This window comes from Cetorhinus maximus, chromosome 29 (genome assembly GCF_964194155.1).
Source record: "Cetorhinus maximus chromosome 29, sCetMax3.hap1.1, whole genome shotgun sequence".
NCBI lineage: Eukaryota > Metazoa > Chordata > Chondrichthyes > Lamniformes > Cetorhinidae > Cetorhinus > Cetorhinus maximus.
Genome location: NC_135907.1, coordinates 816147 through 842791, shown reverse-complemented (window position 1 = coordinate 842791; position 26645 = coordinate 816147). Strand labels below are relative to the sequence as shown.

Here is a 26645-nt window from a genome sequence, read left to right as displayed (position 1 = left end):
CCAGAGATTCATCAGTGTCCTTCGAGCGGAACCTAGAGAGTCGTCAGTATCCATGTAGTGTAAGCCAGAGAGACATCAGTGTCCTTAGAGCGTAAACCAGGGATTCGTTAATGTGCTTAGAGCGTAACCGAGAGATTCATCATTGTTCTTAGAGCGTAACCCAGAGTGAGGTCATTGTCCAGAGAGCGTAACCAGAGAGTCATCAGTGTCCTTAAAGCTTAACCCGCAGATTCGACAGTGTCTTTAGAGCGTAACCCAGAGAGTCGTCAGTGTCCTCAGAGCTTAACCCAGAGAGAAGTAAATGTCCTTAGAGCGTAACCCAGATTTGTCAGTGTCCTTATAGCGTTAGCCAGAGAGACGTCAGTGTCCCGAGAGCGTAACCCAGAGAGATGTCAAGATCCTTAGAGCGTAACCCAGAGATTCGTAAATGTGCTTAGAGCGTAAGCAGGAGAGATGTCAGTGTCCTTAGAGCATAACCCAGAGAGACTTCAATGTCCTTAGAGTGTAACGCAGAGAGACGTCAGGGTTCTCAATGCGTAACCCACAAGTCAGTCTGTGTCCGTAGAGCTTAACCCAGTGAGACGTAAGTGTCCTTAGAACGTAACCAAGAGAGTCGTCAAGTGTCCTTAGGGAGTAACCCAGAAATTCGTCAGTGTCCTTAGAGCATAACCCAGAGAGACTTCAATGTCCTTAGAGTGTAACGCAGAGAGACGTCAGGGTTCTCAATGCGTAACCCATAAGTCAGTCTGTGTCCGTAGAGTTTAACCCAGTGAGACGTAAGTGTCCTTAGAACGTAACCAAGAGAGTCGTCAAGTGTCCTTAGGGAGTAACCCAGAAATTCGTCAGTGTCCTTAGAGCATAACCCAAATACTCGCCAGTGTCCTTTGACTGTAACCCAGAGAGTCACAATGTCCTTAGAGTGTAACCCAGAGATTCGTCAGTGTCCTTGGAGCGTAACCCAGAGAGTCATCAGTATCCTTGTAGCATAACCCAGAGGGTCCTCAGTGTCCTTGTAGCGTAACCCAGAGAGACGTCAAGATCCTTAGAGCATAACCCAGAGATTTGTCAGTGTCCTTAGAGCGTAACCCAGAGAGAAGTAAACATCCTTAGAGCGTAACCCAGAGATTCGTCACTGTCCTTGGAGCGTAACCCAGAGAGACGTCAGTATCCTTAGAGCATAACCCAGAGAGTCGTCAGTGTCCTTGTAGCGTAACCCAGAGATTCATCGATGTCCTTGGAGCGTAACCCAGAGAGACGTCAAGATCCTTAGAGCGTAACCCAGAGATTCGTAAATGTGCTTAGAGAATAAGCAGGAGAGACGTCAGTGACTTTAGAGCATAACCCAGAGAGACTTCAATGTCCTTAGAGTGTGACGCAGAAAGACGTCAGGGTCCTTAGAGCGTAACCCACAGGTTAGTCTGTGTCCTTAGAGCTTAACCCAGTGAGACGTAAGTGTCCTTAGAGCGTAACCAAGAGAGTCGTCAAGTGTCCTTAGGGCGTAAGCTAGATATTCGTCAGTTTCCTTACAGCGTAACCCAGATATTTGTCAGTGTCCTTAGAGCGTAACCCGGAGACTCGTCAGTGTCCTTAGAGCATAACTTGGAGAGTCATCAGAGTCTTTAGAGCGTGAACCAGAGATTGGTCAGTGTCCTTCGAGTATAATCTGGAGATTCGTCAGTGTCCTTAGAGCGTAACCCAGAGAGACGTCAGTGTCCTCAGAGCTGAACCCAGAGAGAAGTAAATGTCCTTAGAGCATAACCCAGAGATTCGTCACTGTCCTTAGAGCGTAACTCAGAGGTTCGTCAGTGTCCTTATAGCGTTGCCCAGAGAGACGTCAGTGTCCTTTGAGCATAAGCCAGAGATTCGTCGGTGTCCCGAGAGCGTAACCCAGAGAGACGTAAGTGTCCTTAGAGCGTTACCAAGAGAGTCGTCAAGTTTCCTTAGAGTGTAACCCAGAGATTCGTGCATGTCCTTCGAGTGTAACCTGGAGATTCGTCAGTTTCCTTAGAACATAACCCAGATACTCGCCAGTGTCCTTTGACTGTAACCCAGAGAGTGGTCAGTGTCGTTACAGAATAACCCAGAGAGTCGTCAGTGTCCTTAGAGCGTAACCTAGAGAGTCGTCAATATGCTTAGAGCATTATCCAGAGATGCGGCAGTGTACTTAGAGCGAAACCCTGAGAGACGTCAGTGTCCTTAGTGCGTAACCAGTGTGTCGTCAGGTGTCCTTAGAGAGTAATCCAGAGATTCATCAATTTCCTTACAACGTGAGCAAGAGATTCGTCAACGTCCTTAAAGAGTAACCCGGAGATTCGTCAGTGTCTTTAGAGCGTAACACAGAGAATCGTCAGTGTCCTTAGTGCGTAACCCAGAGAGACGTCAGTTTCCTTAGAGCGTAACCCAGAGATTCGTTACTGTCCTTAGAGCGTAACCCAGATTCGTCAGTGTCCTTGGAGAGTAACCCGGAGATTCGTCAGTGTACTTAGAGCGTAACCCAGAGATTCGTCACTGTCCTTAGAGCGTAACCGAGAGATTTGTAAATGTCCTTAGAGCTTAACCCGGAGATTCGTCAGTGTCCTTGGAGCGTAACCCAGAGAGACGTCATTGTCCTTAGACCGTAACCCAGAGAGAAGTAAACGTCCTTAGAGTGTAACCCAGAGAGACGTCAGTATCCTTAGAGCATAACCCAGAGAGTCGTCAGTGTCCTTGGAGCGTAACCCAGAAAGACGTCAAGATCTTTAGAGCGTAACCCAGAGATTCGTAAATGTGCTTAGAGCGTAAGCAGAAGAGACGTCAGTGTCCTTAGAGCATAACCCAGAGAGACTTCAATGTCCTTAGAGTGTAACGCAGAGAGACGTCAGGGTCCTTAAAGCATAACCCGCAGGTTAGTCTGTGTCCTTAGAGCTTTACCCAGTGAGACATAAGTGTCCTTAGAGCGTAACCAAGAGAGTCGTCAAGTGTCCTTAGGGAGTAACCCAGAGATTCGTCAGTGTCCTTAGAGCCTAACCTGGAGAGTCGTCAGTATCCTTAGAGCGTAAGCTAGATATTTGTCAGTTTACTTAGAGCGTAACCCAGATATTTGTCAGTGTCCTTAGAGGATAACCCAAATAATCGCCAGTGTCCTTTGACCGTAACCCAGAGAGTGGTCAGTGTCGTTACAGAATAACCCAGAGATTCATCAGTTTAATTGGAACCTAAGCCAGAGATTCGTCAGTTTCCTGAGAACGTAACCCAGATATTCATCAGTGTCCTGAGAGCGTAACCCGGAGACTCATCAGTGTCCTTAAAGCGTAACCCAGAGAGTCGTCAATATCCTTAGAGCGTTATCCAGAGATGCGGCAGTCTCCTTAGAGCGAAACCCTGAGAGACGTCAGTGTCGTTACAGTGTAACCAGTGTGTCGTCAGGTGTCCTTAGAGAGTAATCCAGAGATTCATCAATGTCCTGACAATGTAACCCGGAGATTCGTCAGTGTCTTTAGAGCGTAACACAGAGAATCGTCAGTGTGTTAAGACCGTTATCCAGAGAGTCGTCAGTGTCCTGAATGCATAACCCAGAGAGTCGTCAGAGTCTTTAGAGCGTAAACCACAGATTGGTCAGTGTCCTTAGAGCGTAACCCAGAGTGACTTCAATGTCCTTAGAGTGTAACGCAGAGAGACGTCAGGGTCCTTAAAGCATAACCCTCAGGTTAGTCTGTGTCCTTAGAGCTTTACCCAGTGAGACGTAAGTGTCCTTAGAGCGTAACCAAGAGAGTCGTCAAGTGTCCTTAGAGAGTAACCCAGAGATTCGTCAGTGTCCTTAGAGCCTAACCTGGAGAGTCGTCAGTATCCTTAGAGCGTAAGCTAGATATTCGTCAGTTTACTTAGAGCGTAACCCAGATATTCGTCAGTGTCCTTAGAGGATAACCCAAATAATCGCCAGTGTCCTTTGACCGTAACCCAGAGAGTTGTCAGTGTTGTTACAGAATAACCCAGAGATTCATCAGTTTCCTGAGAACGTAACCCAGATATTCGTCAGTGTCCTTAGAGCGTAACCCAAATACTCGTCAGTGTCCTTTGACCGTAACCCAGAGAGTCCTCCTTATCCTTGGAGCGTTATTCAAAGATGTGGCAGTGTCCTTAGAGCGTAACCCTGAGAGACGTCAGTGTCCTTACAGTGTAACCAGTGTGTCGTCAGGTGTCCTTAGAGAGTAATCCAGAGAATCATCAATGTCCTGACAATGTAACCCGGAGATTCGTCAGTGTCTTTAGAGCGTAACACAGAGAATCGTCAGTGTCCTAAGAGCACTATCCAGAGATTCGTCAGTGTCCTGAATGCATAACCCAGAGAGATGTCAGTGTCCTTAGAGTGTAACCCAGAAAGACGTCAGGGTCCTTAGAACGTAACCCAGAGAGTCGTCAGTGTCCTTAGAGCTTAACCCAGAGATTCGTAAATGTGCTTAGAGCGTAACCCAGAGAGACTTCATTCTCCTTAGAGTGTAACGCAGAGAGACGTCAGGGTTCTTAAAGCGTAACCCACAGGTTAGTCTGTGTCCTTAGAGCTTAACCCAGTGAGACGTAAGTGCCCTTAGAGCGTAACCAAGAGAGTCGTCAAGTGTCCTTAGGGAGTAACCCGGAGATTCGTCAGTGTCTTTAGAGCGTGAACCAGAGATTCGTCAATGTCCTTAGAGCATAACCCAGAGAGTCGTTAGTGTCCTTAGATCGTAACCCGGAGAGTCGTCAGAGTCTTTAGAGCGTAAACCACAGATTGGTCAGTGTCCTTAGAGCGTAACCCGGAGATTCGTCAGTGTTCTTAGAGCGTAACCCAGAGAGACGTCAATGTCCTTTGAGCGTAAGGCAGAGATTCGTCAGTGTCCTTAGAACTTAACCCAGAGATTCGTCAAAGTCCTTAGAGTGTAACCCAGAGATTCATCAGTGTCCTTAGAGCATAAACCGGAGAGACGTCAGTGTCCTTAGAGCGTAACCCAGAGAGACGTCAGTGCCCTTAGAGTGTAACGCAGAGAGACGTCAGGGTCCTTAATGCGTAACCCACAAGTTAGTCTGTGTCCGTAGAGCTTAACCCAGTGAGACGTAAGTGTCCTTAGAACGTAACCAAGAGAGTCGCCAAGTGTCCTTAGGGAGTAACCCAGAGATTCGTCAGTGTCCTTAGAGCCTAACCTGGAGAGTGGTCAGTATCCTTAGAGCGTAAGCTAGATATTCGTCAGTTTCCTTAGAGCGTAACCCAGATACTCACCAGTGTCCTTTGACCGTAACCCAGAGAGTGGTCAGTGTCGTATACAGAATAACCCAGATATTTGTCAGTGTCCTTAGAGCGTAACCCGGAGACTCGTCAGTGTCCTTAGAGCATAACCCAGAGAGTCGTCAATATCCTTAGAGCGTTATCCAGAGATGCGGCAGTGTCCTTAGGGCGTAAGCCAGAGAGACGTCAGAATCCTTAGAGCGTAACCAAGAGATTCGTCAATTTCCTAAGAGCTTAACCCAGAGATTCATCAATTTCCTTGGAGCGTAACCCAGAGATTCGTTGGTGTCCTTGGAGCGTAACCCAGAGATTTGTAAATGTCCTTAGAGCATAACCCAGAGACTCGTCAATGTCCTTACAGCGTAACCCAGAGATTCATCAATAACCTTAGAGCGTTATTAAGAGATTCGTCAGTGTCCTTAGAGCATAACCCAGAGAGACTTCAATGTCCTTAGAGCCTAACCTGGAGAGACGTCAGTTTTCTTAGAACGTAACCCAGATATTCGCCAGTGTACTTAGAGCGTAGCCCAAATATTCACCAGTGTCCTTTGACCATAACCCAGATGTTCCTTCAGTGTCCTTAGAGCGTAACCCGGAGACTCATCAGAGTCTTTAGAGCGTAATCCAGAGATTCATCAATGTCCTTACAATGTGACCCAGAGATTCGTCAATGTCCTTAAAGATTAATCCGGAGATTTGTCAATTTCCTTAGAGCATAACCCAGAGATTCGTCAGTGTCCTTAGAGCGTAAACCAGAGATTCATCAGTGTCCTTAGAGCATAACCCAGAGATTCGTCAGTGTCCTTAGAGCATAAACCGGAGAGACGTCAGTGCCCTTAGAGCGTAACCCAGAGAGACGTCAGGGTCCTTAAAACGTAACCCACAGGTTAGTCTGTGTCCTTAGAGCTTAACCCAGTGAGACGTAAGTGTCCTTAGAGCGTAACCAAGAGAGTCGTCAAGTGTCCTTAGAGAGTAACCCAGAGATTCGTCAGTTTCCTTAGAGCATAACCCAAATATTCGCCAGTGTCCTTTGACCGTAACCCAGATAATGGTCAGTGTCGTTACAGAGTAACCCAGTGATTCGTCAGTTTCCTTAGAGCGTTATCCAGAGATTCGTCAGTGTCTTTAGAACTTAACCCAGAGATTCGTCAAAGTCCTAAGAGCGTAACCCAGAGATTCGTCAGTGTTCTTAGAGCATAAACCGGAGAGACGTCAGTGCCCTTAGAGAGTAACCCAGAGAGACGTCCGGGTCCTTAAAACGTAACCCACAGATTAGTCTGTGTCCTTAGAGCTTAACGCAGTGAGTCGTCAGTGTCCTTAGAGTTTAAGCCAGAGATTCGTCAATGCCCTCAGAGCATAACCCAGAGTTTTGTCAATGTCCTTAGAGCGGAACCAAGAGATTCGTCAGTGTCCTTAGAGTGTAACCCAGAGAGTCGTCAACGTCCTTAGAGTGTAACCCAGAGAGTCGTCAACGTCCTTAGAGTGTAACCCAGAGAGTCGTCAGTGTCCTTAGAGCGTAACCCAGAGATTCATCAGTGTGCTTAGAGCCTCTCCCGGAGAGACATCAGTGTCCTTAGAGCGTAACCCAGTGATTTGTAGATGTGCTTAGAGCGTAAGCCGGAGATACGTCAGTGTCCTTAGAGCATAACCAGAGATTCGTAAATATGCTTAGAGTGTAACCCAGAGAGTCGTCATTGGCCTTAGAGCATAACCCAAAGATTCATCAATCTCCTTAGAGCGTTACCCAGAGAGTCGTCAGTGTCATTAGAGCGTAACCCAGAGAGTCGTCAATGGCCTTAGAGCGTAAACAAGAGATGTCGTCAAATTCCTTGTAGCGTATCCCGGAGAGTCATCAGTGTCCTTAGAGCATAAACCAGAGAGTCATCAGTGTCCTTAGAGCGTAACCCAGAGAGTCATCAGTGTACTTAGAGCGTAACCCAGAGAGTCGTCAGTCACCCGAGAGCGTAAACCAGAGAGACATCAGAGTCTTTAGAGCGTAACCCACAGGTTAGTCTGTGTCCTTAGAGCTTAACCCAGTGAGTCGTAAGTGTCCTTAGAGCATAACCAAGAGAGTCGTCAAGTGTCCTTAGGGAGTAACCCAGAGATTTGTCAGTGTCCTTAGAGCCTAACCTGGAGAGTCGTCAGTATCCTTAGAGCGTAAGCTAGATATTCGTCAGTTTCCTTAGAGCGTAACCCAGATATTGGTCAGTGTCCTTAGAACATAATCCAAATATTTGCCAGTGTCCTTTGACCGTAACCCAGAGAGTGGTCAGTGTCGTTACAGAATAACCCAGAGATTTGTCAGTTTCCTTAGAACCTAAGCCAGAGATTCGTCAGTTTCCTGAGAACATAACCCAGATATTCGTCAGTGTCCTTAGAGCGTAACCCAGATATTTGTCAGTGTCCTTAGAGCATAACCCAGAGAGTCGTCAATATCCTTAGAGCGTTATCCAGAGATGCGACAGCGTGCGTAGAGCGAAACCCTGAGAGACGTCAGTGTCCTTACAGCGTAACCAGTGTGTTGTCAGGTGTCCTTAGAGAGTAATCCAGAGATTCATCAATTTCCTTACAAGGTGACCCAGAGATTCGTCAATGTCCTTAAAGAGTAACCCGGAGATTCGTCAGTGTCTTTAGAGCGTAACACAGAGAATCGTCAGTGCCCTGAATGCGTAACCCAGAGAAATGTCAGAGTCCTTAGAATGTAACCCAGAAATTCGTCAATGTCCTTAGATCGTAACCCAGAGAGTCGTCAGAGTCTTTAGAGCGTAAACCACAGATTGGTCAGTGTCCTTAGAGCGTAACCCGGAGATTCGTCAGTGCCCTTAGAGTGTAATGCAGAGAGACGTCAGGGTCCTTAATGCGTAACCCACAAGTTAGTCTGTGTCCGTAGAGCTTAACCCAGTGAGACGTAAGTGTCCTTAGAACGTAACCAAGAGAGTCGTCAAGTGTCCTTAGGGAGTAAACCAGAGATTCGTCAGTGTCCTTAGAGCCTAACCTGGAGAGTCGTCAATATGCTTAGAGCGTAAGCTAGATATTCGTCAGTTTCCTTAGAACGTAACCCAGATATTCGTCAGTGTCCTTAGAGGATAACCCAACTATTCGCCAGTGTCCTTTGACCGTAACCCAGAGAGTGGTCAGTGTCGTTACAGAATAACCCAGAGATTCGTCAGTTTCCTTAGAACCTAAGCCAGAGATTCGTCAGTTTCCTGAGAACGTAACCCAGATATTCGTCAGTGTCCTTAGAGCGTAACCCGGAGACTCGACAGTGTCCTTATAGCACTACCCAGAGAGTCGTCAGTGTCCTTAGAGTGTAACATAGAGATTCGTCAACGTCTTTAGAGCGTAACCCAGAGATTTGCAAATGTCCTTAGAGCGTAACCTGGAGAGTCATCAGTGTTCTTAGAGCTTAAGCCGGAGAGACGTCAGTGTCCTGAGAACGTAACCCAGATATCCGTCAGTGTCCTTAGAGCGTAACCCGGAGAGTCATGAGAGTCTTTAGAGCTTGAACCAGAGAGTCGTCAGTGTCTCGAGAGCGTAACCCAGAGATTCATCAAAGCCCTTAGAGCGTAACCCAGAGATTCGTCAATAACTTATGAGCGTTATCCAATAACCTTAGAGCGTAACCCAGAGAGACTTCAGTGTCCTTACAGCATAACCAGTGTGTTGTCAGGTGTCCTTAGAGAGTAATCCAGAAATTCATCAATGTCATTACAACGTGACCGAGAGATTGGTCAACGTCCTTAACTAGTAACCCAGAGATTCATCAGTGTCTTTAGAGCATTATCCAGAGATTAGTCAGTGTCCTTAGATCGATATCGTGAGAGTCATCCGTGTCCTTAGAGCGTAACCCAGATATTCGTCAGTGTCCTTAGAACGTAACCCAGATATTCGTCAGTGTCCTTAGAGGATAACCCAACTATTCGCCAGTGTCCTTTGACCGTAACCCAGAGAGTGGTCAGTGTCGTTACAGAATAACCCAGAGATTCGTCAGTTTCCTTAGAACCTAAGCCAGAGATTCGTCAGTTTCCTGAGAACGTAACCCAGATATTCGTCAGTGTCCTTAGAGCGTAACCCGGAGACTCGACAGTGTCCTTATAGCACTACCCAGAGAGTCGTCAGTGTCCTTAGAGTGTAACATAGAGATTCGTCAACGTCTTTAGAGCGTAACCCAGAGATTTGCAAATGTCCTTAGAGCGTAACCTGGAGAGTCATCAGTGTTCTTAGAGCTTAAGCCGGAGAGACGTCAGTGTCCTGAGAACGTAACCCAGATATCCGTCAGTGTCCTTAGAGCGTAACCCGGAGAGTCATGAGAGTCTTTAGAGCTTGAACCAGAGAGTCGTCAGTGTCTCGAGAGCGTAACCCAGAGATTCATCAAAGCCCTTAGAGCGTAACCCAGAGATTCGTCAATAACTTATGAGCGTTATCCAATAACCTTAGAGCGTAACCCAGAGAGACTTCAGTGTCCTTACAGCATAACCAGTGTGTTGTCAGGTGTCCTTAGAGAGTAATCCAGAAATTCATCAATGTCATTACAACGTGACCGAGAGATTGGTCAACGTCCTTAACTAGTAACCCAGAGATTCATCAGTGTCTTTAGAGCATTATCCAGAGATTAGTCAGTGTCCTTAGATCGATATCGTGAGAGTCATCCGTGTCCTTAGAGCGTAACCCAGATATTCGTCAGTGTCCTTAGAGTGTAACCCAGGGTATCATCAATGTCCTTAGAGCATAACCCTGAGATTTGGCAGTGTCCTTAGAGTGTAACCCAGTGATTCATCAGTGTGCTTAGAGACTCTCCCAGAGAGACGTCAGTGTCCTTAGAGCGTAACCCAGAGATTCATAAATGTGCTTAGACCGTAACCCAGAGAGTCGTCATTGGCCTTAGAGCGTAACCCAGAGATGTCGTAAATATTCTTCTAGCGTATCCCGGAGAGTCATCAGTGTCCTTAGAGCATAAACCAGAGAGTCATCAGTGTCCTTAGAGCGTAACCCAGAGAGTTGTCAATATCCTTAGAGCTTAACCCAGAGATTCGGCAATATCCTTAGAGCGTAACCCAGATATTCGTGAATTTCTTTAGATTGTAACCCAGAGAGTCGACAGTGTCCTTAGAGCATAATCCGGAGAGACGTCAGTGTCCTTGGAGCATAACGCAGAGAGACGTCAGGGTCCTTAAAGCGTAATCCACAGGTTAGTCTGTGTCCTTAGAGCTTAACCCAGTGAGACGTAAGTGTCCTTAGAGCGTAACCAAGAGAGTCGTCAAGTGTCCTTAGAGAGTAACCCAGAGATTCAACAGTGTCCTTAGAGCCTAACCTGGAGAGTCGTCAGTTTCCTTAGAGCGTAACCCAGATATTTGCCAGTGTCCTTTGACCGTAACCCAGAGAGTGATCAGTGTCGTTACAGAGTAACCCAGAGATTTGTCAGTTTGCTTAGAACGTAAGCCAGAGATTCGACAGTTTCCTGAGAACATAACCCAGATATTCGTATGTGTCCTTAAAGCGTAACCCAGATATGCGTCAGTGTCCTTAGACCGTAACCCGGAGAATCATCAGAGTCTTTAGAGCGTGAACCAGAGATTCGTCGATATCCTTAGAGTGTTAACCAGAGATTCGGCAGTGTCCTTAGAGCGAAACCCTGAGAGATGTCGGTGACCTTAGTGCATAACCAGTGTGTCATCACGTATCCTTAGAGAGTAATCCAGAGATTCATCAAAGTCCTTACAATGTGACCCAGAGATTCGTCAATGTCCTTAAAGAGTAACCTGGAGATTCGTCGGTGTCTTGAGAGCGTAACACAGAGAATCGTCAGTGTCCTCAGAGCTTAACCCAGAAAGAAGTAAATGTTCTTAGAGCGTAACCCAGAGATTCGTCACTGTCCTTAGAGCGTAACCCAGAGATTCGTCAGTGTCCTCAGAGCTTAACCCAGAGAGAAGTAAATGTCCTTAGAGCATAACCCAGAGATTCGTCACTGTCCTTAGAGCATAACCCAGAGAGTCGTCAGTGTCTTAGAGCATAACCCAGAGAATAGTCAGTGTCCTTAGAGCGTCACCCAGAGATTCGTCAACGCCCTTAGAGCGTAACCCGGAGAGACGTCAGTGTCCTTAGAGCGTAACCCAGAGAGTCGTCAATGTCCTTAGAGCGTAACCTAGAGATTCGTCAATAAGCTAAGAGCGTAACCCAGAGAGACTTCAGTGTCCTTAGCGCGTAACCAGTGTGTCGTCAGGTGTCCTTAGAGAGTAATCCAGAGATTCGTCAATGTCCTTAAATAGTAACCCAGAGATTCGTCAGTGTCTTTAGAGAATTATCCAGAGATTCGTCAGTGCCCTTAGAGTGTAACACAGATGTTCGTCAGTGTCCTAAGAGTGTAACCTGGAGAGACGTCAGTGTCCTTAGAGTGTTACCCGGAGAGACGTCAATGTCCTTTGAGTGTAACCCAGAGAGTCATCAGTGTCCTTAGAACGTGTAAACCAGAGACAAATCAGAGTCTTTAGAGCATAACCAAGAGTGACGTCAGTGTCCTTAGAGCGTAAACCACAGGTTAGTCAGTGTCCTTAGAGCATAACCCTGAGATTCGTCAGTGTCCTTAGGGCATAACACAGAGAATCGTCAATATCCTTAGAGCGTAACCCAGAGTGTCGTCAGTGTCCTTAGAGCGTAACCCAGAGATTCGTCGGTGTCCTTAGAATGTAAACCAGAGATTCATCAGTGTCCTTAGAGTGTAACCCAGAGAGTCGTCAGTTTCCTGAGAGCGTAACCCAAATATTCGTCAATGTCCTTAGAGCGTAACCCAGATATTCATCAGTTTCCTTAGAGCGTAACCCAGATATTCGTAAATGTCCATAGACCTTAACCCAGAGATTCGTCAGTGTCCTTAAAGCTGAACCTAGAGATTCGTCAGAGTCCTCAGAACTTAACCCAGAGAATCATCAGTGTCCTTAGAGCGTAACCCAGAGATTCATCAGTGTCCTTAGAACTTAACCCAGAGGATCGTCAATGTCCTTGGAGCGTAACCCAGAGATTCTTTACTGTACTTAGTGCGTAAGCCAGAGATTCGTCAGTGTCCTTAGAGCGTAACCAGTGAGTCGTCAGTGTCCTTAGAGCGTTATCCAGAGGTTCGCCAGTGTCCTTAGAACGTAACCTAGAGAGACGTCAGTGTCCTTAGAGCGTAACCCAGAGATTCATTAGTGTTCTTAGAGCCTCTCCTGGAGAGATGTCAGTGTCCTTTGAGTGTAAACCAGATATTCGTGAGTGTCCTTAGAACGTAACCCGGAGATTCGTTAGTGTCCTTAGAACGTAACCCAGAGAGAAGTCAGTGTCCTTAGAGCGTAACGCAGAGAATCGTCGGTGTCCTTGGAGCGTAATCCAGAGGTTCATCAGTGTCTTAGAGCATAACCCAGAGTATTGTCAATGTCGTAGAGCGTAACCCAGAGATTTGTAAATGTGCTTAGAGCGTAAGCCGGAGAGACATCAGTGTCCTTAGAACTTAACCCAGAAAATCCTCAGTGTCCTTAGAGAGTAACCCCGAGATTTGTCAACGTCCTTAAATAGAAACCCTGAGATTCGTCAGTGTCTTTAGAGCATAACATAGAGAAACGTCAGTGTCTTTAGAGCGTAACCTGGAGAGACACCAGTGTCTTTAGAGTGCAACCCAGATGTTCATCAGTATCCTTAGAGTATAACCCTGAGATAAGTCAGTGTCCCGAGAGCATAACCCAGAGAGTCGTCAACGTCCTTACAGCGTCTCCCAGAGAGATGTCAATGTCCTTAGGATGTAACCCAGAGATTTGTCAGTTTCCTCAGAGCATAACCTAGAGTGTCGTCTGTGTCCTTAGAGCGTAACCCACATATTCTTCAGTGTCCTTAGAGCGTAACCCAGAGATTTGTGAATGTGCTTAGAGCGTAACCCAGAAAGTCGTCAGTGACCAGAGAGCATAAACCAGAGAGACATCAGTGTCCTTAGAGCGTAAACCACAGGTTAGTCTTTGTCCTCAGAGCATAAACCAGAGATTCGTCAATATCCTTAGAGCTTAACACAGAGATTCGCCAATATCCTTAGAGTGTAACCCAGATATTCGTCAGTGTCCTTAGAGCGTAACCCAGAGAATCGTCAGTGGCATTACAGCGTAAACCAAAGATTCGTCGGTGTCCTTGGAGCGTAACCCAGAGATTCTTCATTGTACTTAGCGCGTAAGCCAGAGATTCGTCAGTGTCCTTAGAGCGTAAACCGGAGAGACGTCAGTGTCCTTAGAGCGTAACCCAGAGATTCGTAAATGTGCTTAGAGCGTAAACTAGAGATTCGTCAATAACCTAAGAGCGTTATCCAGAGGTTCGTCAGTGTCCTTAGAGTGTAACCCAGATGTTCGTCAGTGTCCTTAGAACATAACCCAGAGAGACGTCAATGTCCTTAGAACATAACCCAGAGAGACGTCAATGTCCTTAGAGCATAACCCAGAGATTCGTCAGTGTCCTTAAAGCGTAATCCAGAGAGACGTCAATGTCCTTAGAGCGTAACCCAGAGATTCGTCAATGTCCTTAGAGCGTAACCCAGAGATTCGTCAGTGTCCTTAGAACGTAATCCAGAGATTCATTAGTATTCTTAGAGCCTCTCCTGGAGAGATGTCAGTGTCCTTTGAGTGTAAACCAGATATTCGTGAGTGTCCTTAGAACGTAACCCAGAGAGAAGTCAGTGTCCTCAGAGCGGAACCCAGAGATTCGTCAATGTCCTTAGACCGTAACCCAGAGAGTTGTCAATATCCTTAGAGCGTTATCCAGAGATTCGTCAGTGTCCTTAGAGCATAACCCAGAGAGTCGTCAGTGTCCTTAGAGTGTATTCCAGAGAGTCGTCAGTGTCCTTAGAGCGTAACCCAGAGATTTGTTAGTGTCCTTAGAGCATAACCCAGAGAGTCGTCAGTGTCCTTAGAGTGTATCCCAGAGAGTCGTCAGTGTCCTTAGAGCGTAACCCAGAGAGTCGTCATTGTCCTTGGAGCGTAACCCAATGTCTTCAAAAGAGTTGGGGGAAGCAATGGGAGGAATCAGTAAATGACATCCCGCCAGTCTGAGCTGAGGTCGGCAATCTCAGATATTGTCCCACAGCCAACATTCTGCATCACCCGTTACATTTACCCAACTCTCTCTCATTTTCCTGGCACCCATAAACTCACATTTTCACACTCACAGACACGCATACACAGATAGACACATAGACAGGCACAAACACACACACTGACACACACACACACACACAGATAGACACATAGACAGGCACAAACACACACACTGACACACACACACACACACACTCTCACACAAACAATTTCACACTCACACTCACTCTCACATACACGCACACAGACACTCTCACACTCACAAAAACACACACACTCACTCACACAAACATACACTCACACACACTCTCACACTCACTCACACAAACATGCTCACACTCACAATCACATTCATGCACACTCACGCACATACATACAAACACATGCCCGCATACTAACATTCACTTACATGCGCACTCACACACACACACACACACTCACACGCACTCACTCACATGCACATGCACACACACACATGCAATCACACACACGCACTCACAGACTCACACACACATTCACATGCACTCACTCGCATGCACTCACACACACATGCACACATTCACGCACACACACATACATGTACACACTCTCACACCGTCACTCACACACACATTCACTCACACAAACATACTTACACTCACACACACACATATATGAACACTCACATACATGCAAACACACACACTCACACCCTCACACACACATACACTCACACACACATATACATTCACACTCACATACATGCTCATGCACACACACACACTCTCACATTCACTCACATGCACACGCTCACAGATGCTAACACAAACTCACTCACACACATAAACACACACACTCACAGACACACACAAACACACTCAAACCTACATACACACACACACTCACAGTCACACATTCACACACACCCGCACATACACTCTCTCTCACACACTCACACACACACGCTCACACCAAAGGACCACCGTCCCCTATCGGGCCCTGACTGCGATTTCACATTGCCTGGCCAATTAGCCAGTCAGTGTGAAACGCGCGCTGCAGAGCTCAGCGCTGCAAAGGTGGGGGCGGGGAGGAGTGTGAGCACAGAAACTCACACATGTGCGGGGGTGCGAGTAGCAAAAGTCCCCTGAGGCACAGAGCCACCTCAGGGAGCTGAAGATTTTTAAAATAAAAAATAAAGAATTTAAAAATGTTCAAAAAAACCTATCAGCTCGTGTGACTCTGCCACGTGAGCAGGGACAGTTTAGAAATTAGTTTGAAAATTTCTTTTTAATTCACTGATCGAAATCGCATCCCAGCCGTGGATGAGGTTTCGCAAAAAACCCAGAGGCCGCCTGGCCGAATTCGCCTGCCCGCCAACCATAAGATTGGCCAAGCAGCGAAACCTTTCTTTTAATTATGACTTTAATCGGCCGCCCTGATTGTCGACGGGCAGTCCGCCGACTCCCTCGCTTGGCCGCTGACCGATATATTGTGCGAGTGCGCGATGACATCAGGACGCCTGCCCGACATCATCATGCAGCATTTTACGCTCGTTCGGGTTGGGTGTGTGCCCGCCCGACAAGCATAATATTCTGCCCATGGTGATGTCGTGGCCATGTTACTGGACCAGTAAATCAGAGGCCCAGGCTATTGCCCTGGGGTCATGGGTTCAAATCCCACCACAGCAGCTGATGGAATTCAAATTCAATGAATAAATCGGGAATATGAAGCTAGTCTCAGTCATGGTGACCGCGAAACTACCATCAATTGTTGTAAAAACCCATCTGGTTCGCTAATGCCCTTTAGGGAGGGAAATCTGCCGTCCTTACCTGGTCTGGCCTACATGTGACTCCAGACCCACAGCAATGTGGTTGGCTCTTAACTGCCCCCTGAAATGGCCGAGCAAACCACTCAGTTCAAGGGCAATTAGGGATGGGTAACAAATGCTGGCAAACAAATGAAGGAATAAAGAAAAAATGCACGCTCGCCCCCGGACATAGTCATTTACAGGACTGTGAGTGCCACTTTGGATATTAAATATTGCAGAGAAGATGTTGAAAATTAAAATGTTAAGTGTGTGCATGGTAAGTGAGCCGGGCTTCACGACGTAGAACAGGCCCAGTTAGCGACAACCTGGCTGCTGGAGGCCAATGTTGTTTGACAGCTTTTCACCTGTGCTGCTCCCGGCAGTCTCCTGCACTCCGTCAGGGAGCCCGCTCATTGATTCTTGCTAAATGCTGGCTCTGGTTCCAAGGTGAGCGTTCTAGGGCACATCGACAGAGAAAGTGACACCTCCACCAATGGCTGCAGCTGGTGAACACTTGCTGAGTGCGCAATTGAGCAAGTGCAGGAGGTATCTCAGTGGGCAGCACCCTGGCCTCCATATCAGGAGGTCATGGGGTTCAAGTCCCACTCCAGAGGCCTGAGCACCGAATGCGGCCTAGCATTGTGGAGCAGTGCTGAGCGTAGAGTAATGATTAAAAACGTGGCGGAATGTGGGGGGTAGAGCAGGGAAATGGGGTGGACTGCATTGCTCAGCAGAGGGTTGGTACAGGGTTGACGGGCCAAGTATTCTCCTGCTGTGCCGTTATGACTCTACCAACACGTAGAGCAAATTTAAAATGTCAGAGGTGCAGCCTTGCAGATGAGATGTTACACTGCTGGGGTGGTCCCTGTCAGTTGTGGGATGATTAGTGGGTGGGCTCAGAGAGAAGGAGGTAGAGAGAAGAGCCATCAGAGAAGATGGTTCGCCTGCAGGTGGGCAAACACTCCTGTTCCTTTTGGCCCACAAGCTGTGCTGGAAAAGTATTTACCTGCTGCATTGGGCCACTGCTGCATTTGGCCTCCCTTCAGCTGCCAGGTTTCCTGAGCCCTGGGAATCTCGCCAATCAGCCATCAAGTCAACTGGCTACCAGCAACTGTGGAAGAGCCTCATTAACCTATTATGATGTCAGACCCACCTCTCCAGAGCAGCTCACTAAATTAGACCCCAAACCACCAAGGTTAAACCTGAACCAACTGTGTCGGGCGGGTTCGCAATTTTAACAACCTAACAAATTCCCCACCCTAACCGTCTCCTAAACCACACTGTGGGGTTGGGCAGTTGGTCTAAATTCCTGTGCTTCCCCCACCCCCTCCCCACTCAGTCATCGAATTTAAAGCAGGGAGCTTGACACCTTGGGGCAGGGTCTATTTTAAAACCATTCACGGGATGTGGGTGTCGCTGGCTGGACCAGCATTTATTGCCCATCCCTAGTTGCCCTTGAGAAGGTGGTGGTGAGCTGCCTTCTTGAATCGCTGCCGTCCATGTGGTGTAGGTACACCCACAGTGCTGTTAGGGAGGGAGTTCCAGGATTTTGACCCAGCGACAGTGAAGGAACGGCGATATATTTCCAAGTCAGGATGGTGAGTGACTTGGAGGTGATGGTGTTACTAAGCACCTGCTGCCCTTGTCCTCTGAGGAGGTTTGGAAGGTGCAGAAAGAGCCTCAGGCTGTGCATCCCATGCATGAGGTGTACTGCAGCCATGAGGTGCCTGGAGGGGAAAGCCAGGAAAACAAGCCTAAAAGAAAAGCTGAATAATCTCAAAAATAAAATCAAAACACTGCGGATGCCAGGGATCTGAATAAACTCACAGCCTTTCACTTGTTTCTGAAGCATTTCCATTTAAAACTCACCCATGAGCAAACTCTGTCACCAGTGATTAACGGGAGGTAGGAGGCACAGCAGGAAGGGTAAGTTAAAGCTGCTGTGGTCATTTTCCAGACTTGTTCCTGTTAGCGACTGACTCTACACCAGAACACAAAAGCTCCCCTCCCACAGTGATGCATTGCACCTGGAGTCTAAGTGGAATGCAATCTGATTCCTATCTTCCTCCCCTTAGCTCCCCCAGGACCTCTCCCAAAACCAGCTGTAACTGGGATCGAATAATGTTTGAAGATCATCCCTTTTAGTCTCAATGACAGTATTATTTTATTGCCTTGGAGTTTAGTACAGCTCCTTCGTCTAGCTTGATGACAATGCCATTTAATGGCTGCTTTACTCTTGCCTCTGAGTCAGAAGTCGTGGGTTTCAGTCCCCTCTAGAGACTCGGGCACATTAATCTGAGCCGGCACGCCTGCTCAATGACCCTCCTCCTCAATGACTCTCCTCCTCAATGACTCTCCTCCTCAATGACTCTCCTCCTCAATGACTCTCCTCCTCAATGACTCTCCTCCTCAATGACTCTCCTGTTCAATGACTCTCCTCCTCAATGACTCTCCTCCTCAATGACTCTCCTCCTCAATGACTCTCCTACTCAATGACTCTCCTCCTCAATGACTCTCCTGTTCAATGACCCTCCTACTCAATGACTCTCCTCCTCAATGACTCTCCTGTTCAATGACCCTCCTACTCAATGACTCTCCTGTTCAATGACCCTCCTACTCAATGACTCCCCTACTCAATGACTCTCCTGCTCACTGACTCTCCTCCTCAATGATTCTCCTCAATGACTCTCCTACTCAATGACTCTCCTACTCAATGACTCTCCTACTCAATGACTCTCCTACTCAGTGACTCTCCTCCTCAATGACTCTCCTCCTCAATGACTCTCCTGCTCAATGACTCTCCTACTCATTGACTCTCCTCCTCAATGACTCTCCTCCTCAATGACTCTCCTCCTCAATGACTCTCCTGCTCAGTGACTCTCCTCCTCAATGACTCTATACTCAATGACTCTCCTGTTCAATGACTCTCCTCCTCAATGACTCTCCTGTTCAATGACCCTCCTACTCAATGACTCCCCTACTCAATGACTCTCCTGCTCACTGACTCTCCTCCTCAATGATTCTCCTCAATGACTCTCCTACTCAATGACTCTCCTACTCAATGACTCTCCTCCTCAATGACTCTCCTCCTCAATGACTCTCCTCCTCAATGACTCTCCTGCTCAATGACTCTCCTACTCATTGACTCTCCTCCTCAATGACTCTCCTCCTCAATGACTCTCCTACTCAATGACTCTCCTACTCAGTGACTCTCCTCCTCAATGACTCTCCTACTCAATGACTCTCCTACTCAGTGACTCTCCTCCTCAATGACTCTCCTCCTCAATGACTCTCCTCCTCAATGACTCTCCTCCTCAATGACTCTCCTGCTCAATGACTCTCCTACTCATTGACTCTCCTCCTCAATGACTCTCCTCCTCAATGACTCTCCTGCTCAGTGACTCTCCTCCTCAATGACTCTATACTCAATGACTCTCCTGTTCAATGACTCTCCTCCTCAATGACTCTCCTACTCAATGACTCTCCTGTTCAATGACTCTCCTCCTCAATGACTCTCCTACTCAATGACTCTCCTGCTCAATGACTCTCCTGCTCAATGACTCCCCTCCTCAATGACTCTCCTCCTCAATGACTCTCCTGTTCAATGACCCTCCTACTCAATGACTCCCCTACTCAATGACTCTCCTGCTCACTGACTCTCCTCCTCAATGATTCTCCTCAATGACTCTCCTACTCAATGACTCTCCTCCTCAATGACTCTCCTACTCAATGACTCTCCTACTCATTGACTCTCCTGCTCAGTGACTCTCCTCCTCAATGACTCTCCTGCTCAGTGACTCTCCTCCTCAATGACTCTCCTGCTCAATGACTCTCCTGCTCAGTGTCTCTCCTACTCAATGACTCTCCTGTTCAGTGACTCTCCTCCTCAATGACTCTATACTCAATGACTCTCCTGTTCAATGACTCTCCTCCTCAATGACTCTCCTACTCAATGACTCTCCTGCTCAGTGACTCTCCTCCTCAATGACTCTCCTGCTCAGTGACTCTCCTACTCAATGACTCTCCTATTCAATGACTCTCCTCCTCAATGACTCTCCTGTTCAATGACTCTCCTGCTCAATGACTCTCCTACTCAATGACTCTCCTCCTCAATGACTCTCCTCCTCAATGACCCTCCTCCTCAATGACCCTCCTACTCAATGACTCTCCTACTCAATGACTCTCCTCCTCAATGACTCTCCTGCTCAATGACTCTCCTGCTCATTGACTCTCCTCCTCAATGACTCTCCTGTTCAATGACCCTCCTCCTCAATGACTCTCCTACTCAATGACTCTCCTCCTCAATGACTCTCCTCCTCAATGACTCTCCTCCTCAATGACTCTCCTGCTCAGTGACTCTCCTCCTCAATGATTCTATACTCAATGACTCTCCTGTTCAATGACTCTCCTCCTCAATGACTCTCCTACTCAATGACTCTCCTGTTCAATGACTCTCCTCCTCAATGACTCTCCTCCTCAATGACTCTCCTACTCAATGACTCTCCTGTTCAATGACTCTCCTGCTCAATGACTCTCCTCCTCAATGACTCTCCTCCTCAATGACTCTCCTTCTCAATGGCTCTCCTGCTCAATGACTCTCCTGCTCAGTGACTCTCCTCCTCAATGACTCTCCTGCTCAGTGACTCTCCTACTCAATGACTCTCCTATTCAATGACTCTCCTCCTCAATGACTCTCCTGTTCAATGAATCTCCTGCTCAATGACTCTCCTACTCAATGACTCTCCTCCTCAATGACTCTCCTCCTCAATGACCCTCCTCCTCAATGACTCTCCTACTCAATGACTCTCCTACTCAATGACTCTCCTACTCAATGACTCTCCTCCTCAATGACTCTCCTGCTCAATGACTCTCCTGCTCATTGACTCTCCTCCTCAATGACTCTCCTGTTCAATGACCCTCCTCCTCAATGACTCTCCTACTCAATGACTCTCCTCCTCAATGACTCTCCTCCTCAATGACTCTCCTCCTCAATGACTCTCCTGCTCAATGACTCTCCTGCTCAGTGACTCTCCTACTCAATGACTCTCCTATTCAATGACTCTCCTCCTCAATGACTCTCCGTTTCAATGACTCTCCTCCTCAATGACTCTCCTGCTCAATGACTCTCCTACTCAATGACTCTCCTCCTCAATGACTCTCCTCCTCAATGACCCTCCTCCTCAATGACTCTCCTACTCAATGACTCTCCTCCTCAATGACTCTCCTCCTCAATGACTCTCCTCCTCAATGACTCTCCTGCTCATTGACTCTCCTCCTCAATGACTCTCCTGTTCAATGACTCTCCTCCTCAATGACTCTCCTACTCAATGGCTCTCCTGTTCAATGACTCTCCTCCTCAATGACTCTCCTCCTCAATGACTCTCCTATTCAATGACTCTCCTGCTCAGTGACTCTCCTACTCAATGACTCTCCTGTTCAATGACTCTCCTGCTCAATGACTCTCCTCCTCAATGACTCTCCTCCTCAATGACTCTCCTACTCAATGACTCTCCTGCTCAATGACTCTCCTCCTCAATGACTCTCCTGTGCTGTCCAGCTGGGTGGGATTGCTCTCAGCCGCTTCCATTCGCATCCATCTCCTCGTAGCCAATGGTTCCTCTACCTGTTCCTGCATCATTGCCTCTGGTGTCCCCCAAGACTCTATCCTTGCCCCCCTCCCCCCCGCCGATCCTATTTCTCATCTATGCGCTGCCCCTCAGTGACATCATCCTAAAGCACAGCATTAGTTTTCACATGTACGCTGATGACCCCCAGCTCTACCTCATCACCGCCTCTCTCGACTCCTCCACTGTTGCTAAATCACCAGGATGACATCCAGTCCTAGATGAGCAGAAATTTCCTCCAATTAAATGTTGGGAAGATTGAAGTCAGCGTCTTCAGTCCTCACAACAAATTCTGTTCCCGGGTTACTGACCCCATTCCCCTCCTTATCTGTCAGAGGCTTTACCAGACTGTTCGCAATCTTGGCCCCTGTGAAGAGTTTCCGACCTCATATTCGCACCATCACTAAGACTGCCTATTTCCACCTGCGCAATGTCCCCTGACTTCGTTCCCGTCTCAGCCCATCTGCTGCTGAAACCCTCATTCATGCCTTTGTTACCTCTACAATTCGCTATTCTAACACACTCCTGGCTGTTCTCCCACACTCGACCCTCCATAAACCCAAGGTCATCCAAAGCTCTGCTGTCTATGTCCTTACTCACACCATGGCTCGGTCACCCATCCCTCCTGCGCTTCTGACCTGGTCAATCAACACTTTGATTTTAAAATTCTCATCCTTGTTTCCAAATCCCACCATAGCCTGGCTTCTCCCAGTCTCTGTAGCCTCCTCCGCAATCTTCCGAGATATCTGAGCTCCTCTAACCCTGGTCTCTTGGACATACCTGACTATAATCGCTCCACCATTGGCGGCCGTGCCTTCAGCTGCCTGGGCCCTGAGCTCTGGAATTCCCTCCCTACAACGCTCTGCCTCTCTACCTCACTTTACTCATTTAAGACACTTATTCACCATTGCGTTGTTGGCTGGTGAAGTTTTACTGATAACCTTTGTTTTGTTTAGAAATAAAACCTCCTCGTTTCTAGCCACAGTTGGAAAAAAATGGATGCTCGCCCAAAACTGTTGAAAATGTCAATGCTGAGATTGAGAGTTTTTGGTCAGGCAAAGGGACTAAAGGTTTACAAACCATGCTGGGGGTACAGGTGAGCCATGATCTAATTGAATGGTGGAAAAGGCTTGAAGGGCTGAATGGCCTCCTTCTGCTCCTGTTCTCCATGTGGAAGCCTCACACGAAAACCTTTCAGGGAAATTTTTGGCTGCAGGCTAACCAAGAAAGCAAGGCAAGACGGCCAACGGCTTTGAAAAAACTGACACAGTCCTAGAAAAGTTGACAGCTCAAATCAGCCCTGAAGCTGAGCCTATGACACATAAAGACAATGAATTAGATTCCAAATGCAGCGGGACACATGCTCATCGTGAATTAAACTCTGGGTTTTTTTCAAATTTATTCTTTCATGCGACGCAGGTGCCAGCGACAAGGTCAGCGTTTGTTGCCCATCCCTAATTGCCCTTCAACAGAATGGATTGCTAGGCCATTTCAGAGGGCAGTTCAGAGTCAACCACTCTTAACAGCATCTGCATAGCTGTCCTTAGACAGCACCTTCCAAACTCGTAACTTATACCACCTAGAAGCTCAGGAGCTGCAGATACATGGGGACACCACCACCTGGAAGTTCCCCTCCAAGTCACTCACCATCCTGACTTGGAAATATATCACCGTTTCATCACTGGCTGGGTCAAAATCCTGGAACTCCCTCCCTAACAGCACTGTGGATGTACCTACACCACATGGACTGCAGCGGTTCAAGGAGGCAGCTCACCACCACCTTCTCAAGGGTAATTAGGGTTGGGCAATAAATGCTGGCCTAACCAGCAATGTCCCATGAAGGAATTAAAAAGAAACCCATTACTGTGAGTCTGGAGTCACATGTAGGCCAGGCCAGGTAAGGACACAGATTTCCTTCCCTAAAGGAAGGGACCAGATGGTAGTGTACAATCAATGGTACTTTCATGGCCATCATTACTAAGACAAGTTTTCAATTCTAGATTTAATTAATTGAATTTAAATTCCTACAGCTGCCTTGGTGGGGTTTGAACCACTATCGCTAGCCCAGCTGGGCCTCTGGATTACTAGCCCAGTGATATTACCACTACGCCACCATCTTCCCTCATCAGACATGGTACATTCCATTATTTTATACTGGAGACAACCTTAACAAACACAAAAACACAGTTTGCAGTGGCAATGAAAGGCAATCAGTGGCTATATTCTGTACCTGAAAATACAACAGGATAAATTTCACAATCACAGGCATGATGAGATGCTGTAGCTCGGACACATGGCTATGAAGCACTTAGCACTTTATGACATCCTATGGATAGCTTAAGGCACGATATAAATGTAAGTTCCTTATGTCTTTTCTTTCTTAAAGTGGCTTCACCATGGATAGACTCTGCCCATCCATTGAACAGTGAAGGATGTCAGTGGGACAATGTGTGACAGAGCTGCGAATAGTTAGTGGATCTTTAATAGGTTGCCATCCCCAGGCCTAAGGCTGTCATTAAGGTCCACTTGAAAGCACAATTATCATCCCACTGTTGAAAACCATGCTATGCAGATTGGCGAGCTGAATACAGGAATCGAGGAGTGAATTTGTAAGTGCTCATCTATTATTTACGGCAACCATCACTTCTAGTCCCTGTTGCTCTCCTAAACCCGTCAGTAAAGTTTATTTTTTCTTGCCGAGAATAGAAAACGATTTTGTGCTAAAAGGACAATTATAACCCAGTCTTACCTGGACATGTTCATCTCTGTCTGAGGCCTTCGGGCCTTCTCTAAGCCAAGTTTGGTGAAAATCCCAACTAGCACCATAATGGCCACCACGCCACAGATGATGTAGACAATCATGTTGGTCTTATCTTTTGCTGGGTCTTCGATGGTGTCATCTACTTTCACTGGGGGCTTCCCGGTGTTTGCCCAGTTCGGTGTGTCATAGTTGGTACAGGTGCTCTGGTCCAGGCGGTCGTGTTTAAACTCACAGCAGAACCTATAGCCACATGTCCCACAGCAGTATAGATAGGTGCCCGCATTGCAGTTAAACGGGGGGTCCCACTGCCCCATCACGTCATAGTAGCCCCGACACCTATCTGAGTTCAGGGGGGTCTCCGTCGACTCCGGTGTGTCCTCTGGAGGGGATGTCTTGGTGCCGTTGTCGAAGTGCATGCCGACGCCTTCCAGCTTCTCCACCTTGTCGCTGTGTGCGCTGGCCCAGATCAGCACCTGTCCCATCAGGAAGTAACCCCAAAGGCCAACCGTCAAGTGGAACTCCATTGAGACTCGCCTCCGAAGCCAGGAGGTTAGTCAAGCCTCGGGTGTCGATGGACGGAAATTGTGGGAGACCTCGTCCTGTCAAAGAGACAGCTCGCTCTTCTCGAAGGTTAGGGCTAAATGTGCTCGGCCAAGCTTTGAAGGCAAAGACAGAGGTAGTGACATGCAGTTTTGAGAAACAGTCCAACACTTAATGCCTTCTAGAGTCTCTTTCCTCTATGCGTGTGTGTTTGTGTGTATGTGTGTGTGTGTGAGGAACCTTGGACAAGTGCCAATACTCCAGATCCTGCTGTTGCCGTGAGCTGGAGGGAGAGATGGTAAATCACATCACTGGTCAAACCCTGTAGGAATCAGGACAGACAGAGACCCATAACAACTCACCATCGTACTCAATAAACACAGTGCCATTAACACAGCATTACTCACAGCAAACAGAACTCAAGCATTTGTCTTTGGACCCGCAATCCATTATTTTGTTAAAAGCTATTCCTGTCGTACAATCAGATTTTTATTTTTAATGTGTTTATTGTGTTGTACACTTTCACCTCCTCCTGTCGCCTCTCCTTACCAACATTCTCATACCCTTCGGGGAGTGAGTGCTGCATGAAGACATTCTCCCCAGTTGCAGTCAGTGTGTTCACATGAAAATACATAGAATGGTCAGAAACAGGCCATTTGGCCCAACTGATCCACACTAGTGTTTATGCTCCACACGAGCCTCCTCCCACTCCTCTTCATCTCACCCTGTCAGTATATCCTTCTATTCCTTTCTCCCTCATATACTTATCCAACTTGCCCTTAAATGCATCTCTGACATTCACCTCAATTTAGCAGCAAGTTCCATATTCTCTCCACTGTCTTGGTAAAGAAATTCCTCCTGAATTTCCCATTGGATTTATTAGTGACTGTCTTATGTTCATGGCCCCTGACTTTAGTTACCCCCATCAGTCTTGTGAACTGTGAGGAGGACAGTGATAGACTTCAAGAGGACATAGACAGGCTGGTGGAAGGGGCAGACAAGTGGCAGATGAAGTTTAGTGCAGTGAAGTGTGAAATAATAATTGTTTTAGGAAGAATGTGGAGAGACAATATAACTTAAAGAGTGCAATTCTAAAGGGGCTGCAGGAGCAGAGGGACCTGTGGGTAAATGTATACAAATTATTAAAGGTGGCAGGACAGGTTGAGATTGCGGTTAAAAAAGCAAATGGGATCCTGGGCTTTATAAATGGAGTCAGACAAACACAAGGAGATTATGTTAAACCTTTATAAGACACTGGCTTGGCCTCAGCTAGAATTGTGTGCAATTCTGGGCTCCAAACTTTAGGGAAGATGTGAAGGCAATGGAGAGAGTGCAGAAAAGATTCACGGGAATGGTTCCAGGGATGAGGGATGTCAGTTACGTAGATAGATTAGAGAAACTGGGGCTGTTCTCCTTAACCAAGAGAAGGTTGAGAGGAGACTTGATAGAGGTGTTCAAAATCACGAGGGGGCTGAACAGAGTCGATAGGGAGAAAATATTTCCATTGATGGAAGGGTCAAGAAACAGAGGGCCCAGATTGAAGGCAACTGACAAAAGAACCAGAGGTGATATGAGGAAAATCTTTTTCACACAGCAA

At 47.3% G+C, this 26645-nt stretch overlaps 1 protein-coding gene across 1 annotated transcript in view; it reads right to left on the bottom strand.

Moving 5' to 3' along the window:
• Nucleotides 1-25221, bottom strand: part of LOC144669318 (protein shisa-9-like) — a 592905-nt gene extending 567684 nt beyond the window's left edge. Inside the window, exon 1 of the mRNA XM_078531675.1 lies at nucleotides 24497-25221. Within this exon, the coding sequence (XP_078387801.1) occupies nucleotides 24497-25032 (536 nt within the window). The 5' untranslated portion in view covers nucleotides 25033-25221. The remainder of the gene's footprint in view (nucleotides 1-24496) is intronic.
• Between the last annotated feature and the right edge of the window lie 1424 nt (nucleotides 25222-26645).